The sequence below is a fragment of the Lissotriton vulgaris genome, unplaced genomic scaffold (assembly GCF_964263255.1).
Source record: "Lissotriton vulgaris unplaced genomic scaffold, aLisVul1.2 SCAFFOLD_1234, whole genome shotgun sequence".
Taxonomy (NCBI): domain Eukaryota; kingdom Metazoa; phylum Chordata; class Amphibia; order Caudata; family Salamandridae; genus Lissotriton; species Lissotriton vulgaris.
Window position 1 is genome coordinate 295,158 of NW_028245833.1, and position 16,591 is coordinate 311,748.

General features: G+C 42.2%; 1 protein-coding gene across 1 annotated transcript in view; it reads right to left on the reverse strand.

The window, feature by feature from the left end:
• Nucleotides 1–16,591, reverse strand: part of INPP5D (inositol polyphosphate-5-phosphatase D) — a gene marked incomplete at its 5' end in the record, with an annotated part of 480,457 nt that overhangs the window by 150,207 nt on the left and 313,659 nt on the right. The window contains 4 exons of the mRNA XM_086949164.1: nt 4,945–5,064; nt 5,198–5,287; nt 7,247–7,328; nt 15,587–15,675. Of these exons, the coding sequence (XP_086805290.1) occupies nt 4,945–5,064; nt 5,198–5,287; nt 7,247–7,328; nt 15,587–15,675 (381 nt within the window). The remainder of the gene's footprint in view (nt 1–4,944; nt 5,065–5,197; nt 5,288–7,246; nt 7,329–15,586; nt 15,676–16,591) is intronic.

A 16,591-nucleotide genomic window follows, 5' to 3' on the forward strand; every position in this document is an offset into this window, starting at 1 on the left:
CTTAAGTCTGTCCTAAGTTTGTCTTAAGTCTATCTTAAGTCTGTCTTAAGTTTGTCTTAAGACAAACTTAAGACAAAATCCTAACTTCTGTGAATACCAAAAGTAGTAAGTTCATTCCGTGAATGCCAAAAGTAGTAAGTGCATTCTGTGAATACCAAAATAGTTGTAAGTTTAGGATTGAGTCTTAAGTTCATTCTGTGAATTGGGCCCATAGCTAGCAAGATGGCTCAGCGAGTTAATACTACCTGCCAGTATCAGTAATGAGACGGAATCCCGGGAAGGTCGAATCAAGCTCTCACCCTTCTCAGTTCAATCAACGAGTAGCCAAAAATAGGAGAATTTTAACATCTAGGGCCTCATTTATGAGGCTGTGCGTCACTTTTACGCCGCCGGTGCGTCACTTTTTGTGACGCACCAGTGGCGTAAAAAATGCACCTTGCTGCGCCATATTTACAAAGTGATGCATCTAGGTAGATGCGTCACTTTGTAAACCCCTGCGCCACATTATACCTGCACAAGGTATAATGTATGGAAGGGGGCGTATAGACGCAAGAAAGGTTGTAGAAGTGATGCAGTGAAATCTATGAGATTTCACTGCGTCACTTCTAGGACGCCGTTGCGTCAATTTCTTGCGCCTGCCTCACAGCAGGCTTAAGACCGATGCAGGCCCTTTCACATGGGGCTTGCCCCATGTGAAAGGACGCATTGCTGGAGTAGCGTCACTTTTGTGACACACTCCAGCAATGCGTCACTTTTGCGCTTACAGATACATCAGAAATACTGACGTATCTGTAACTCCTTGCTACATGATGCGTCATAAATTAAATATGACGCATCAGGAATGTCGCAAGGAGTGCGCACTGAGAAGTGACGCATCGCTGCTTTCACGCAGTGATGCGTCATTTCTCATAAATGAGGCACCTAATATTTAAGGCCCTTAAAAATAGCATACGTTTGGGTGAAGTGCTTAATAGAAAACATGTTAATATTACTGCATGTCACCAATGGCTTAACCAAAACTGACGGTGTGAGGTGTAAGCATGGGCGGAAAATCCGTTTCGCTCGCGGATTTTGCGGATTTTCGATAAATTCGCAATCCGCGAGATTCGCGAATCTCCCGCAAAATCCGCAAATCCGCGAGCAGCGGATTTTGCTCGCACTGCTCGCACTGTTCGCGTGAGTTCGCGGCTTCCCAGTACAACTTCGCGCCCCGCGAATAAGTGCAAAATTGCAGAAATACGATCTTAGCAAAACTGAAACTACTTACCAGGTTCAAAAGTTCAGGCTCATCATTAGTAGCCATTTCCTGTAGTGCTTCCTGATGGGCCCCTCCAGAGTTCAGTTGCCAGTTGCAACTATTATGTGACCCTGCTCTGAACCTCAGAATAGTTACACATATGCCACAAAGGTCCTGAATTACAGCTAAGGGAGACAAGCAGGAGCCAGGCTGGAAGTTCAAATCCATTAATCAGCCCCTAATTCATTATTGTCAGTTGGGGCAGGGCAGGTGTTGTAACTAATTTTGCAACAATGAAAGCACTTAGCAAGTGCAAAAGATCACTAATCAGGAAGCACTAAGGAAGCAGGTGCCAGCTAAAAAAATATTCTGTGACACATTAATCAGCCCCAAATTAATTCAGGTCACTTGAGGCAGGGAAGGTGTGCTTGCGTTGCCACAATAATGTACACTGACAGGACAACCAGAGGGTGCTGTGATGAAACAGAGGGTGGCATGGGTGGGCCAGAGGGTGGCATGAGTAGTCAGAGAGTGGCAGTGGTGACAGAGAGTGGCAGTGATGAAGAAGAGTGTCCCAAACAGGCTGGACACATAGAAACAACAAGTTCGCGAAACTTGCGACCCGACAGGTAAGTTCGCAATTTGCGAAAGTGTACAAAACCCTCGCAAACTGGCAGAAACCCGCGCAAACACAAAAAAAAAATCCGCAAATTCGCGAGAATTCGCGGATTTTGCGGATTGCGAGTTCGCAAATCCGCAAAATTCGCGAACGCGAGATTCGCAAAATTCGCCCATGCTTAGTGAGGTGTGGATTTTCCAACAATCTTGGGTTATTCGAGAACCATGGTGTTTATTCATAGCTGCAAGGTGGCTATGGTGCCTTGCGAGTAAAATACACATTTGTATGGTACAGTGGGACCGACAAAACCCAAAAGAAGAGAGCAGGTGGATCCAGAATCATGTCACGCAGGTATACCAATGAGAAACTATCGCCTAGAGCTGATACAAAGGGGCAAACCATGGTACAAGGTAGGAGAACTGACCAAGATGCCTGGCAAAGAACAAACTAGCTGACTCAGTCACAACACTGGGATGTTTTGCTGAACTTTAGCCTAGACGAAGCCTACTCAGTTCTCAAAATATGATCTCCGGAACAATCAATACCTTATTGTAAGCTCTTTCTTACTCCTTAATGTGCCTACTCATGTATTCACAAATTAGGAAGAAGTGTCACAATTATGGCAACTTGGATATTACCAACCAAGTGAGCCCACAGAGAGCATTTCAATCCCCAACTCTGCCAGCAATACCACATTCTAATTGTTGTTGCTGCAAGGATGGGGCTTGGTTGAATGGTTCCCTTGTCAACCCGGGATCTGAGTCGGCTAGTCTGCTATACTTCAGCGTATAGAAGGAGAAGTGTCTCATTGGAACTTTTCATTTTGAACAGTCCTTAAGACTCAGGATGGAGGCATGTTTCTTACACCCGTCACTCACTAACTCCCTCTGAAAGAGTGAACTCAACATTGTCGTTGGATCCACTAAAGAGCATTTTATGTTTTCGTGCTTGATCAATTTCTGCCATCCTTTTAAAAAAATTAAAAAATAATAATAATTTCTGCCATCCCAAAAGTTTGATTGTGCCTCTTCTTTTCTTATACACCTTGTCTGGCTTCCCTTACTTTAACACACTCTCTCTCTATCACCTACAAGACACCAGTATTATGTAAATGCATTTTGAAGATAATTAGAGGTAAACTCAATAACGTGAGAGAAGTGTGGCTTACTGGTTAGAGGCGGCAGACCCAGAAGCAGAGGTCGGCCCGGGACCAGGGTTCAATTCCCGACGTGGCAGGGTACGGAACCAATGTCAGCGGGCTTGATAAATCTCACCTCGGTGCCTCTCTAACCATGGGTCCCATGCTGCAACTCTGGGCAATAGCTTGCTTAATCTCCTCAACGGCCCCCTCGCTGCTGGGGATGCCTGGCTTCACCTTGGGGATGCCCAATAAGGACCATCCCACAGGGAAAGCCAGGACGAGGCCCCCAGCGGTACACAGAGCCAAGAAACCCTGGGGTGAATGTGCGCTCTACAAATTCATACTAACATAACATAACCATATACGGGTTTTCCTAACACACACAAGATGTTTTTCTTTGATAAAGCACAACCTATGTTACTTATACGCACAGTATCCTTTAAACTACTCTATTTCTGCATGCTTTTATGATGGAGTAACTACAATTATTTGTTTTCATAATTTTCTATAACATGAAGTTTTCGCTCATACATTTATTTTTCTCTCACAAGTGTCATCCAGTTCGTCTTTAAAGTGTAAATGTAAATTCCGCTCTATCACTAGGCAGAAGGTGCATTTAGCACAAACACTGCAGATTGCTGGAAGTGCAAGAACCAGCCGCAGTCTGCATGTTGCGCAGTATCTCATAGCCCTCGAGACCCATCAGTTTCAGTTGTCCGCACAAGTTCCCTTTATGGCAGCAACTAGAGAAAGGAACACAACATTGGAATCCATTTTTGTACCTCGTCTTTTCTTCTAGCAAGCCTTTTCTTTTAGCAAAATGGTTTAAAATATGTATTTCCTGTTAGCCTAACCTCCCTCACCTTGAACGTGGAAGATATACTTTGCTTGAGGTACTTGTTTATACTGGGGTAGGGATGGACATATTGAATACAGTTCACTTCAAGATGCTTTTCTTTCCATACAAAGGGTAGGGGTGATTATTCACTATGTAAATGTAAATGTAATTTGTACTTGTAAAGCACACTAATACCCCAACTGGCGTGTCCTGGCGCTGTAACGCATACCGCTGTGGAACCCTTCCTGGCTTTTCCCTGTGAAGTGTCCACTCCTGGGAACCCCCAAGGCGAAGCCAGGCATTCCAGCACTGTTGGGGCCGTTGTGGAGATTAAGCAAGCTATTGCCCAGAGTTGCAGAGTGGGACCCATGATTAGAATTGGCACCGAGGCAATAATTATCAGGTCCGAGGAAATTGAGCCCAAGACCCGCCGAGGCGGGAATTGAACCATGGTCCTGGGCCAGACCTCTGCATCAGGGTCTGCCGCTCTAACCATTGAGCCACACTTCTCCTATGCAACCCATTATCTATACCCTTTTTGCTAGAGAAAGAAAGTTTCAGAGCATTAATTTATCAGAATCTGCACTTTACCAGTCATGCTGTGGTTAAATTACAAAACAACTGGAGTATTGGCTACCAATTCTTACTCCTCAGCATGTAAAGGGAGCTCTGATTCCCATGCTTAATTTGTAAGGACCTCAAAGTTTATCTTAAGAGCCCAACACCAGCACTGTCAAATGTCAAGGATGCCAAGCAGCAAGACTGCCTACTCTTGATTCTAGTCCACGCCTCTTTCTTCTACCACTCTACGCTTCCTGTCTCTTTACCTCCCCCTCTTGAAGATCCTTTCTCATTTCTGTCTTCTTCCTTTGCCACTGTTTTCCTATCTTTCAATCATTTTCTCTCTCCCTTTTCTGCAATTCTCTTTTTTGGTTTTGGTCGATGTCTGTTAGTGAAAAATTAGTCCGTATCCCCAAAAATGAGTGGCGGGTCAACCATGTGCCCACCAGTGTACAGTGGGATGGCACAGTAACACAGTAACCTTGGACTTAATTAAGACACTTCTGCAGAAATAGGATGGAAAAGGGGTCAACGAGGGTCAGGCATACTTTCCAAGCAGCTGGAGTGGAACTCCAGGTAGAACCTGGTCTTGGACTTGGTCTGGAGCAGAGCAGAGCAGTTCAGAAGCTCAATCTGGCCCTGGGAGTCAGTCAGATCTGCACCTGCACCTAGGAAAGAAGGATAAGAACATTATGACATGGAATAACATGTAAATCTACCTTAGATCATGTAAGTAGCCATGTTTAAGAAAAACACTCACTGCTCCACCCTCTGGAGCCTTTAGCGGAATCCAACACTTACTGTTCTTGGAGACGTACTGGGAGGTGACGCCCACTTCAAAGGTGGCAAAGACAGGGGAATGGTCACTGGTCATGATGTCATTGGTACAACCTGTAAAGTAGGAGGTCAGCTGTATTACAATGCTGCACTGGGGGAGAGAAAGAAGATGGGACTGAACATGAAATTGCAAGAACTCAAAAGGGAGAAATGGCAATAAATAAAGGAAACGTTGAGGTCAACAGAGAAAATACAAGCCACAGGGTCAGTCATCATATCTTTGACAGAGTTTCAACTTACCAGTCAATATTCAATGCCATAGATGTTATATTCCAAATCTAATTGTAAGGCATGACATAGCCACTCCCCAGACCTCCTGTTTCATTCAGTACATAAGACTGCCCCTAATCGATCACTCTATGATCCCGACAACCCCATTAACCACAAGACGCGCCATCCTCAAACATCGTATGACATATACAGCCCTAGTGGCAATATGTTTTGCCATATACATCATTTAACCTAGACAGCCCTATTCTTCATATGGCCTTTTTTTATTCCCTTTCACTTTAGATCTGCACAACCACACTGATATGGCCTGCTCATCACCATCCTTAACATGATCCAATACAGTCCCACTGCTTCTGTGTCCTGCTCCTACTGCTTATCATTTGACCTAAACAGCAACACTCCTCACAAGACACCCATGGTCCCACTTACTATATGACCTGCCTGAACAATGGCACATGTGAAAGACCTTGTCAACCTCACTCAGCATATGACCGGCCTAGCCCTACTCCACACATGACCTGGGCCTGCCCTTCCATCTTACGACCAGATAAACTTCACTCACTGTATCACCTGCTCAGTCAAACTGTTTGCAACCCACAAGACCCACCTATCAAATGACTTGCTTGCCCCCTCACCATTTCACCTAAACAGACCTATTCTGGCATATACAGCACCACTTACTACAAGGCCCACTGAGCGTCACTCAATATATGACATGTGCAGGTGCACTCCATGGACCTCATTTAGGGGTTGCAGCTGCGACTCCATGCCTGCCCCTTGCAACCCCATGCATTGCCTTTGCGACTCTTGGCCTCAGAGGTGACAAATTCAGTTCCAAGAACACAGTGGCAGCTCGTCCTAATGGATATGGGTTGGGGATCCGCTCTCTTTGTTTTCTCTGTTTTGTCAATTTTTTAATACACCTAGGGCCAGATGTAGGTAAAAGTTATTTACCGATTCTTAAATACCGAATTTTACCGAATCGGTATTCAAGAATAGGTAAATGAGATGTAGGAAAAAAATCGGTAAAAAATACCGAATCGGATAAATTCGGTATCGGACTTTCGGTAGTTACCGAATCGGTATATTTACCGATTCGGTATATTACCGAATCGGTAAATTTACCGATTCTGTATTTTTTCCGATTCGGTAACTTTACCGATTCGGTAAATTTACTGATTCGGACGGATTTCGGACTTCTACATCCCGATGGCTCAATACCGGTCGGTAAGGGCCCAGAATCGGTATTTTCGGCCGTTACCGACCGGTATTGGGCCAACTACATCTGGCCCTAATAGTGAATAATATTATTCACCCTTAGTGTGATAAGAATGGAATACAATTAGCTAGAATGTGACCTTCCATGGCAGCTGAGGTAAGTACAAAATGCTTTTAAAAGAATGTTGTGTACATGCTTGCGGGTAAGAGTTTGTTTATGTAAGAGAGAGTGTGTGTAAGTGTGAATGTGTAAGTAAGCATGTGTATGTGTCAGTGAAAGTGAAGGTCAAAGGGCATGTGATGTCACTTCCACTACCCATTGCATTTTGTTGAATTTACATCAATTGTGCAGTCATTAATTAAGCTTCACAGTTTCCCTCGCTATGGGCCTTCATATAACCAGCACATGTTCACACATGTTTGCGACTCAAAATCTCGCTTTCCATGTAATTGCACAAGGAGCATAAGTATAATTGCTAGTTCATCCTTACTCCCCATTTATCAGGCAACGTCTATCTCCTTTTTGTTACTGGTGCTGTTTTATAGCGAAAAAACCACACTTACCATATGACTGGCACAGTACGTGCACTTCAGGGTATGACTTCCAGAGAACACGATCACACCACGATGGTAAATTATACTTAATCTGTAATCAAACAAAAATTGGAGTGAAGAGCACCTTGCATAGCAGGTATCTCCAAGATAGTTGAGTTCTGCTTAGTAAGCATGGGACGTAGACTATGCCAAGCTTTCAATGGGAAGACAAGTTGGGTTACTCAATACTGATTTGGTCAATCAATCAAAAATACTTTATTCGATTTAAGCACAGTAAATCATAACAGAGAACATAAGATACACTAACAAATACAAGCATAAAAATATAACATTTGAAATCACCTTGCAGAGTTAAAACCTCCGCCTAAAAATCATGATACATAAAAGCAGACCTTCACATTAGATAAAAATTGCGGATAAAACAGTGCTGGCCAGACTTGTTTAAAATCCTTATTTACAAAGAGAGGGCGAATATACCTGTGTCGCAATGATGCATATTTATGACAGATAAAGACTACATGTAAAGTATCAAATACACTAACCTCATCACATGGTCAGATTGGTAGTTCAGGGGATCTATGCCAGCCTACTGACAGATGAGGGAACAAAATCAGGCGAAAATTGGACAGCAAGCGCCTATGCTAAATTGATACTGATTTGGTCTGAGGTCACTAATCACAAGACTTTGTAGCTAACTATGGATTCTGTTTGAGGCATGGATACATGGCTCATTCAGAGACTGACACCAGCGTTGAACTACATTCATTCACATGCAGAGAAGGGATGAATGTTTTCTTTAAACCAAATAAGTCATATTCAAAAGGCTGCAACCTGGACTTCGTTTTGGGCCTCATTCCGCGTCCACCGGTTTATCAAGCAAAGCTTCTTCAGCATCAAGCTCCTCATTCTTAGACTCTGTTTCATTACAGAACACTCTCACATGTTTAGGCTCACTTCATAAAGTAGTGGCCCAGTGTAATCCTTACGTCTTCCCAAGTCCTATGGCTTTTATTAATTATTTCTCTTAAATAACGGAGGGATAATAATAATTTCCGGAAGATTCGGTGGTATTTGTATTCAGAAGCACTTTGGAAAAAACTATTTATGTGAGGCATCCATGTATAAGAATCAACTTCAAATGTTCTTGCTGTGTACCGGTTCCATCAAAAGATATTGGCATAAATTAGCTTAAATCTGAAATCTAGGTCTTCTTAGAAATTATGTGAAAAATAAAAATATGTTACTTTTATGGCTGTGGCTTCACTCAGCAAAGTGCTAACTGCCCAAGTCTTTCCCCACCTCACTCAGGTCTTCAGAGATCCACAGGAATCAGTGAGATTGAAGACAACAGTCTGCTTTCTCCCCAAGTGCATTCTTCCTTTCTGTAGCCTCAGGGGACCTAAGAGAGGCAGGAGAATGTAGGGGACAAACTTGTGGTGCCCACCTACTTCCTCTCTGTCAGCTGTGAGTCTGTATAGCCACGTGGCAGACAGGGTATTGTATCCCATGCTCACAAAACTAATGCCAGCATGGCTCTTGCTCTTCGATCTCATAAAAACCACATAGAGTACGGCTTCAGGCGAGAAGAGGGGTGGTGGTTGTGGGTGGGGCAGGGCGTTTGAGGACATAACTAGCAAGACACATGGCATTTTCTTTTAAACTTGAGTGGGGAAATGGGGGTTACCGCTCATGGTGTTCGGCGAAGAAGCCATGTTTTTTTATATGTGGGTGGGGGATTGGAGAGATGGCCAGATTGGCCGGAAAGCAAGTCTCTGTTATTTGTAATGTACAGTGTGGGTGGGAGAGGGGCTGAGTGAGGTGAGTTGGAGTCCTTGTTCTCCATAGCTTTCCCAGGATTGTAGTATAGCCATACACAACATAAACATTTAGATAGGCAGCACTTAATAAAGTTGAGTTGCCCACATCGCAGTTCTAAGTGACGTTAAAGATATCCTATCAATTGGAAACAACCCGTTATTGGCACCTACCCTTGTATAATTCTATATATTTTGGCTAGCTGTGGCATCACTACTCACCTGTATGACAAAAAGGATAGAGCTCCTCAACCATAACATTTTGTTACTGTTGAGTTGCAAAATCAGTGTTGCTTGAGAAGCCAGTAGTGTGTAAACCATTTTCCTGAGCAGAATACTTAACAACCACTTGAGCAGTTTAAGATTTGTCATCTAAATGTTCTACCCTAAAATCCAATAGTCATTAGTTGTTTATAATAAATGTTTTTTTTATTGCATTGCTGGGGTTCCATACAGGAGAGCAGGAATCTATCTCATGTTGTGCTACCACACATTCTACAGCAAAAATAACAATTGATGGACAGAATGCAGAACAATGTCATACATTCAACCCAGTACAAAGATCTTGGCCTAAATCCATCCTTTTTTTGCACTCCACACCACCCCAGGTCAGACATGGCCATATGCAAATCAGCCTTGACCCTGTGCCTCATGGGAACAGTCCAGCCCGAACTGCCAAGCCATGTCTTTCCTGGACCGGAATCAAGCATCCTAGGACCGGTTTCTGGCTATCAGCCGTCTTCAGCCAGGATAGCTTGACTCCAGTGGTGTGGAGAGCATGGGACTCACGTCTGAGCATACCCATCCCACTCGGGGTGACAAAAGCAAAAATAACAATTGATGGACAGAATGCAGAACAATGTCATACATTCAACCCAGTACAAAGATCTGGGCCTAAATCCATCGTGTTTTTGCTCTCCACACCACCCCAGTTCAGACATGGCCATATGCAAATCAGCCTTGACCATGTGCCTCATGGGAACAGTCCAGCCCGAACTGCCAAGCCATGTCTTTCCTGAACCAGAATCAAGCATCCTAGGACCGATCAGCCGTCTTCAGCCAGGATAGCTTGACTCCAGTGGTGTGGAGAACATGGGACTCACGTCTAAGCATACCCATCCCACTCGGGGTGACAGAAGCAAAAATAACAATTGATGGACAGAATGCAGAACAATGTCATGCATTCAACCCAGTACAAAGATCTGGACCACACATTCTACAGCACAAGAGTAGTTTTGATTTTGATTTACACTAATCTGTTTTCAAGATATTTCAAGAGATGTTTTTGATTGGAGGGAGCAAGAGACCAAGGATTTAATGAGTGTTAGAAGATGGGGTGATCGCATGGAAAAAGCAAAAAGGTTTGATGAAATGCTAGAATTAATTTCAGCCTTTAGTATGTACTTTGGTTACATTCTACTGTTTTTTGCCCACTAGGTCACTCTAGACAGAAGTTTGCTATATCCAAATTCACCTATGTAATTGTTTTATTGTTTTAGAATGTAGCAGTCTACAATCTTGTTTAACAGGTCTACAATTTTGTTTATTTAGGGCTAAGATCAACACCAAACTTAGACTAGTCTATGCAAGTACAAAAATCAAATGTATCCTTACTCCAATATACATCAACACTGTTAAAGCTTCACAGGAAAACTATATCTACGAGAGCTGCTCCAGCACTAGATATTTATAATGTTAAGGCGCTGGGAGCCGTATTATATGGCTCAGAGATCTAGGGATATGTGAACTGTAGTATTCTGACCTTGGCAGAAAACAGATTAATTAGACCTCTTTTTGCCCTCCCAATGAGTACACCCTGATTCATCAGCAGCTAGATATGGCAATCAAAAGGATTGTCTTTAAAGCTGAGTATGGACCCTTGGTTAACATGCACAGACTTTGGCTCTCGACTGCTTTAGGAGCTTATAAAGAGATTTCAAGTGATATTTTGGCCCTTTCTTGTACCCAGAAAGTACCATGGCTTATGCATGTTAAAATAGTACTGAGGAAATTGGATCTGGAGAGGCTTTGGTTATATCTGGAGAAATCAAACTCCCTTTCAAAAATGGAAATTAAATCTTTATATTGGGAGTATGTGTCTGTTGAAACTATTGGTGGAAGTAAAGGTTCGCTAACAGCACAGTTTACCGATTCTAAACCGATCCCTCCCTATCGATGAAATCATACCCCTCTAGCTCGGAAACTGTACATACAATTCAGGTACTCATCCCTTCCAACAAGAGTCTTTTGTAATAAGTGGTCTAAGGCACAACTTGTAGGTGATGAATATGGAGCATGTAGAGGGACTTTGGAGTCTTTAATTGATATGTTATTATTTTGCCCAGCATATGGATCCCCAAGATCAAAATGGACATTGCCCCTATGTAAGGAGCTGGGTAAAATGTAAAATTGATACTTGTATAGCATACTACTCACCCACAAGGGTCTCAAGGCACTTGTACGAATACCGCTGTGGAACCCATCCTGGCTTTCCCTGTGAGGCGTCCACTCCTGGGAACCCCCAAGGTGGAGGCCAGGCATCCTTAGCGTTGGGGGGGCCGTTGTGGAGATTAAGCAAGCTATTGCCCAGAGTTGCAGAGTGGGACTCCATGATTGGAATAGGCACGAGGCAAGAATTATCAGGTCCATGGAATTTTGAACCCTAGACCCGCCAAGGTGGGGAATTGAACCCTGGTCCCAGGCTAGACCTCTGCATCAGGGTCTGCCGCTCTAACCATTGAGCCACACTTCTCCACTAGGAGGACGCATAGATCAAGGCTGGTGGTTTTCTCTGTTGCAAGATATCTGATGTCTCCTTGGATCTGGCATTCTAAATGTATTCAAGTTAGTAAATAGGCAATAACACAAACCCTGGATACTTATGTCTCAGTGCTTGGAAGATGTGCTATTCTAAGTTCTTCTGAATCGCCTATCCCAGTGCATCCCCCCAAAAATATTTAAGTTATGCACTTTACCATTAACAAATTATACAGACGGCCATGTGTGATTGGATTTTAATTGATGTTTTTATAAACATTTTAGGGTATGTCTTTATTCTAATTTTAAGGTCTGATGAAATAAACTTAGCCATGCTAAGAAACACTTAATGGTAGTAATTTGGGACGAATATGTGTTGGTATGTCAATCATGTGACCTCTTTGGACCTACCAGAAGCATTTTCTTATGCCTCTTTGTAAACTATTTATTGCTATGTATATATGCTAAATATAGGTTTAAAAAATCCCTTGTATTAATTTTTGAAAGGTATGTTTTAGATTTACAAACTGTAGTTTAACTTGTATCTTCTGGGGCTTGTATCATGTAGTAGGAGTCCTGGACCCTGTATACATCAATTGCTAATTTGCACTGACGTGATCACAACTGAGTAATAAGTGGGACCACACACTGTGATTATTTTGTTCTATTTATCATGGTGTTTTATATACATGTTTTTATTAAATATTTTGTGTTGCATGGTTTTTAAGTTGAGTGTTGTGGTTTTATGCTCATGTGTACTTTTAAGCTCATTTGATCGAAATAAAGTTTGTATGACTTATGAACTGACTGTTTTATGGACAATAATCCCAATAAACTCCTTTTGTACTACTTCTACCAAATTCACCTTGGTCTTGCTCCATTAAGAACAGTCCAGCTTGAACTACAAGGCCAGGTCCCGACCAGACACAGATCAACACAAGCACTCCCAGACCAATTTCTGGCCTATTTTTGCCTATTTCGGCCTCATCAGTGAGTTATAAATTGATTCCTATGGCACAGTGAGCATGGGACCCAGGTGAGGCATTTGTATCACATGTAGAGTATCACATTGAAGAAAACAAAAAGGTAATGGTTGAAATACTTGAATTAACCTCAGACACCATTAATTATTCAGGGGTGAATTCCAGTGCATCATTCTTTAAATACTCTCGCTCTTTTGACAGAGAGCAGCTTCAAGCATATCAATCTTGGTCCTGCCCCTGTATGACAATCCAACCCAAACTGCAAGGCAAAGTTGCCTCCAACCCTAGAGTAGTTTCAGCCAACTTGGGCCGTATCAGTGAGGTGCAGCTTGAGACCTCTGCCACAGTGTGCAGGCGACCCACATCTGGGCATACCCCTCACACTTAGGGTATTGTACTGCAGAAAACAGACTGAAAGGCGATAGCTGTAATACTCAAATTAAGCTCAGCTACGGGTAATTGCTTGGGCCCCATTCCAGTGCATATTTGTTTGCCATCTATGCCACAGGACATACACAAATCAACTAGAGATAATCCATTCCAAACAGCCTAGCATGGATTCCACCCCCAGATAGGAACACAAGCAATCCTAGAACAGTTTTCACATAATTATTTTTCTCAGTGCGACGGGTATGCCCAAACTTGGGACCAGTGCTCACTAGATAGGCAAACCGGTCTACGGTTCCTTATGTTTCCTTCCAGACTTTTCCTGGCTTAACAGTTCTGGCTGGACTGTTCCTGCTGGATGGAGCAGGACCATGGCTGAATTGCTTATGGCCCATATCTGTCCAAAATGGCATAGTGTTTAAACCAAAAATGGGCTGGAGTGCACCTCGAGTAATTATCTGTGATTGTGATCAATTCAAGCATTCCACCCTTCACCTTTTGTTTTTCTCCTAGGGTGGTAATGTGATCTTGTATTATAGGTTATAAAATACCACCTACTCAGAGTTCTCTGACCTTACAAAGAAACTCTGCCTTTGGCTTCACTCCCCTATTTGGTAATGGGACCCCTCGCTGATTTGCAAAATCTTCTCAAATGCATGCCGGGAGGTTATTCGCTCCCATATACAATTGCAAGTAGTTCTGTTATGTGTTTATAGATTATTTCAAGGCAAAGCTACAGACTTACAAGGAAATTCCCCTAAAGGTAAGTGTCTCTAAAATGTCAGTTGGCCAAGGGAAATGGAAATCAATTTTCAGAACAAACCTGACATGTGACTCATTCCTCCTCTTCTGCTGAGAGACAGTGAAAAGTTGGACAATAGGGAGGAATATAAATAGGTCACTCTTACTCAGATCTGATGTCCTGGTTATCCTTTTTTAGGTATATGATAATTATTGCCAGTTCAGATGACTTGAGATAATAACTTGATGTTCATAGAAAACAGGTTTAATGAAATCAATTTCAGGGCAAGTGGATAGTATCGGTATCAATTCACTGAGATTAAACATACCACGTAACAATGGAGGGTGCAGCTATTTTGACCGATTTTAGTGAGAATAGTTTGCTCACCTATTATGTATGCATTTTCCTGTAATATTATTGGGGATTCAAGACAAGGTAATGTCATTCCTAGTGATGTAAAACAATTTTCTTAATAATAATTCCACTTGAAAATTTGGAAACCCTGTGTTCTCTGATAAGAAAGAAGCATTTAAATACTTTAAGCACAAAACAAATTAGGAAATACATTTTTTCCACTCCAAAATCGGTACAGAAAGAGTGCGTCAATGACATACTTAAAGAGAGCAGAGTCATTGCACAGGAAAGAAAAGTTAGTTTGTGAAGAAGTTCAGAATTTGTAGCTCTTTGGAAGAGTCACCAGTACAGACGATTAGAGCAAAAAAAGTAGTAGGTTTACAAAGGCACATAATGAACCCAATGAAATACATAATAGTGGGACATGAACAACGAATGTCTCTCCACATAGGATAACAAGCATTTACAATGCAATAGGTCTTCCATTTGCGAGAGTTTAAGCTATTGGCATTGTAAATGACAATGCCTTTTATTTATCTGTTTTGAAAATTAACACATACATAAAAGGCATTGTCATTTACAGTGTCAATAGCTCAAACTCTTGTAAATGCGGGACCTGTTGCATTTCAAAGAAGCAGCCACCATTGTCCCGGGCTGCTTGGAAAGTGAAAGCGCTCATGGCACGCTGACTGTTGCAGGAAAGCATGTTGTGCCTGCAGTAGGAGAAATTTATTAAAGAATATAGCGCTTACAGGCTAAATAAGATGTACAGTGAAACAACCAAAGTAAAAGGGCCAGTCCTGATGGGAGGTTACAAATGAAGACAAGGCGGTACTAAGGAGGAACTAACGAGTCTTTTATTGAATCAGAAGCCATCATTTACAAAGGACAATGACACAAGCCAATGAAAAGTATGACGGAAAGTGGGCAGGGCTTCAAGTCCATACCCCAATACAACATGGCTCACAGAGCAGCACATGCGCTGCCCAGGCTCGACCTAAAAAATGGGAGCACTAGTTATGTCTGCTGCCCTTAAAATAAAAATAATGCCTATCCAGTAATACGTTTTTGTATGTGTTTGACAACAAGTAAACAATATGTGAGATTCTGCGAAGGGATTGTGAACCACTCTCACTGCTCACTTTTTGTGCAGGTGATCTGATAGTGAGCAAGTGGGATTTGACACTACAAGATCATTTAGGCAGCATCATGATTGGTATCTTACAAAACCGTCCACAAAACATCAACAGATAAATTGTGTGTGTGCTCATGCATGTGAGTGTTGGAGATGTAGACAGATTGCCATACTCACGCTTGTTGCTTTCTGCTTGGTGTACGCATACTTTTCTCGCGTTAAGCGTTCATACCGATAAGTGGGGGCAAAGGTGATTTCCTCTTCATCTAAAAATCAATATTTTAAAGAATTTGCGGATTTAGTATGCTTTTAATTGCTACAGGATATAGGATGTGAACAGAAAGTATACCAATATTATTTAGCATGCAATTTGGCACATCACAAAAAAATTGCAAGTACTAGATAGACCTAACCACTACATTGCAAGTTACATCTAGGTAAGAAGATATGGAGTTAAGAATAGTAAATATATGCATACCTTGATGATGTACAGGAGTGCGATGTACCGATGCAATATTATTTTTTACGTTTATCATACCGACCTCAATTTAGTGTCTTACAACTGGCACTGGCCTCAAGGGATACCAGGGACTCCTATCTCCATCTTTGTTATAGGTCGAGGAACGATTCATGCTTCTTATGTCAATCACCCTTTCAGGGCGCTGGAGATTCCGATGCCAATCAGAACCTGAAAGAATCTTTCATTCTTCCGAAGAACTTGAACAACCTTTCTCTTTCTTTCATATTTTGTTTGGACTTGGCTAAACTATAAGACACTTTCACTTCCTTTGTGGCTTTATAAGAGCTGTCACTCCTTTTAGGTCCATGAGAAACTTTCACTTCCTTTTAGAGCAGATAGTGTCATTTCTTAGAGCCTGGGGGGAAAAATATATTCGAGAAGCTTTCACTTTCTTTAGGGACCCGGCTCAACTGTCATTTATTTTAAAACATGAGAGAAGCAGTTGCCTATTTCAATAACTTTTTTCCATTTCTATCAGTTTCTGGGAGAAGCGTTCACTTCCTCAAGGTACTGAACAAACTGTGAGAAACTTTCACTTCTTGAAGACCTGAGAGTAGACTTCACTTACTATAGGGCCCAAAAAACTATACACTTCTCTAGGGCCTCACTCAAAAGTTCACTCTCATTATTACAAGTAAAAACCTTCTTCAGGGGTTCTTTTT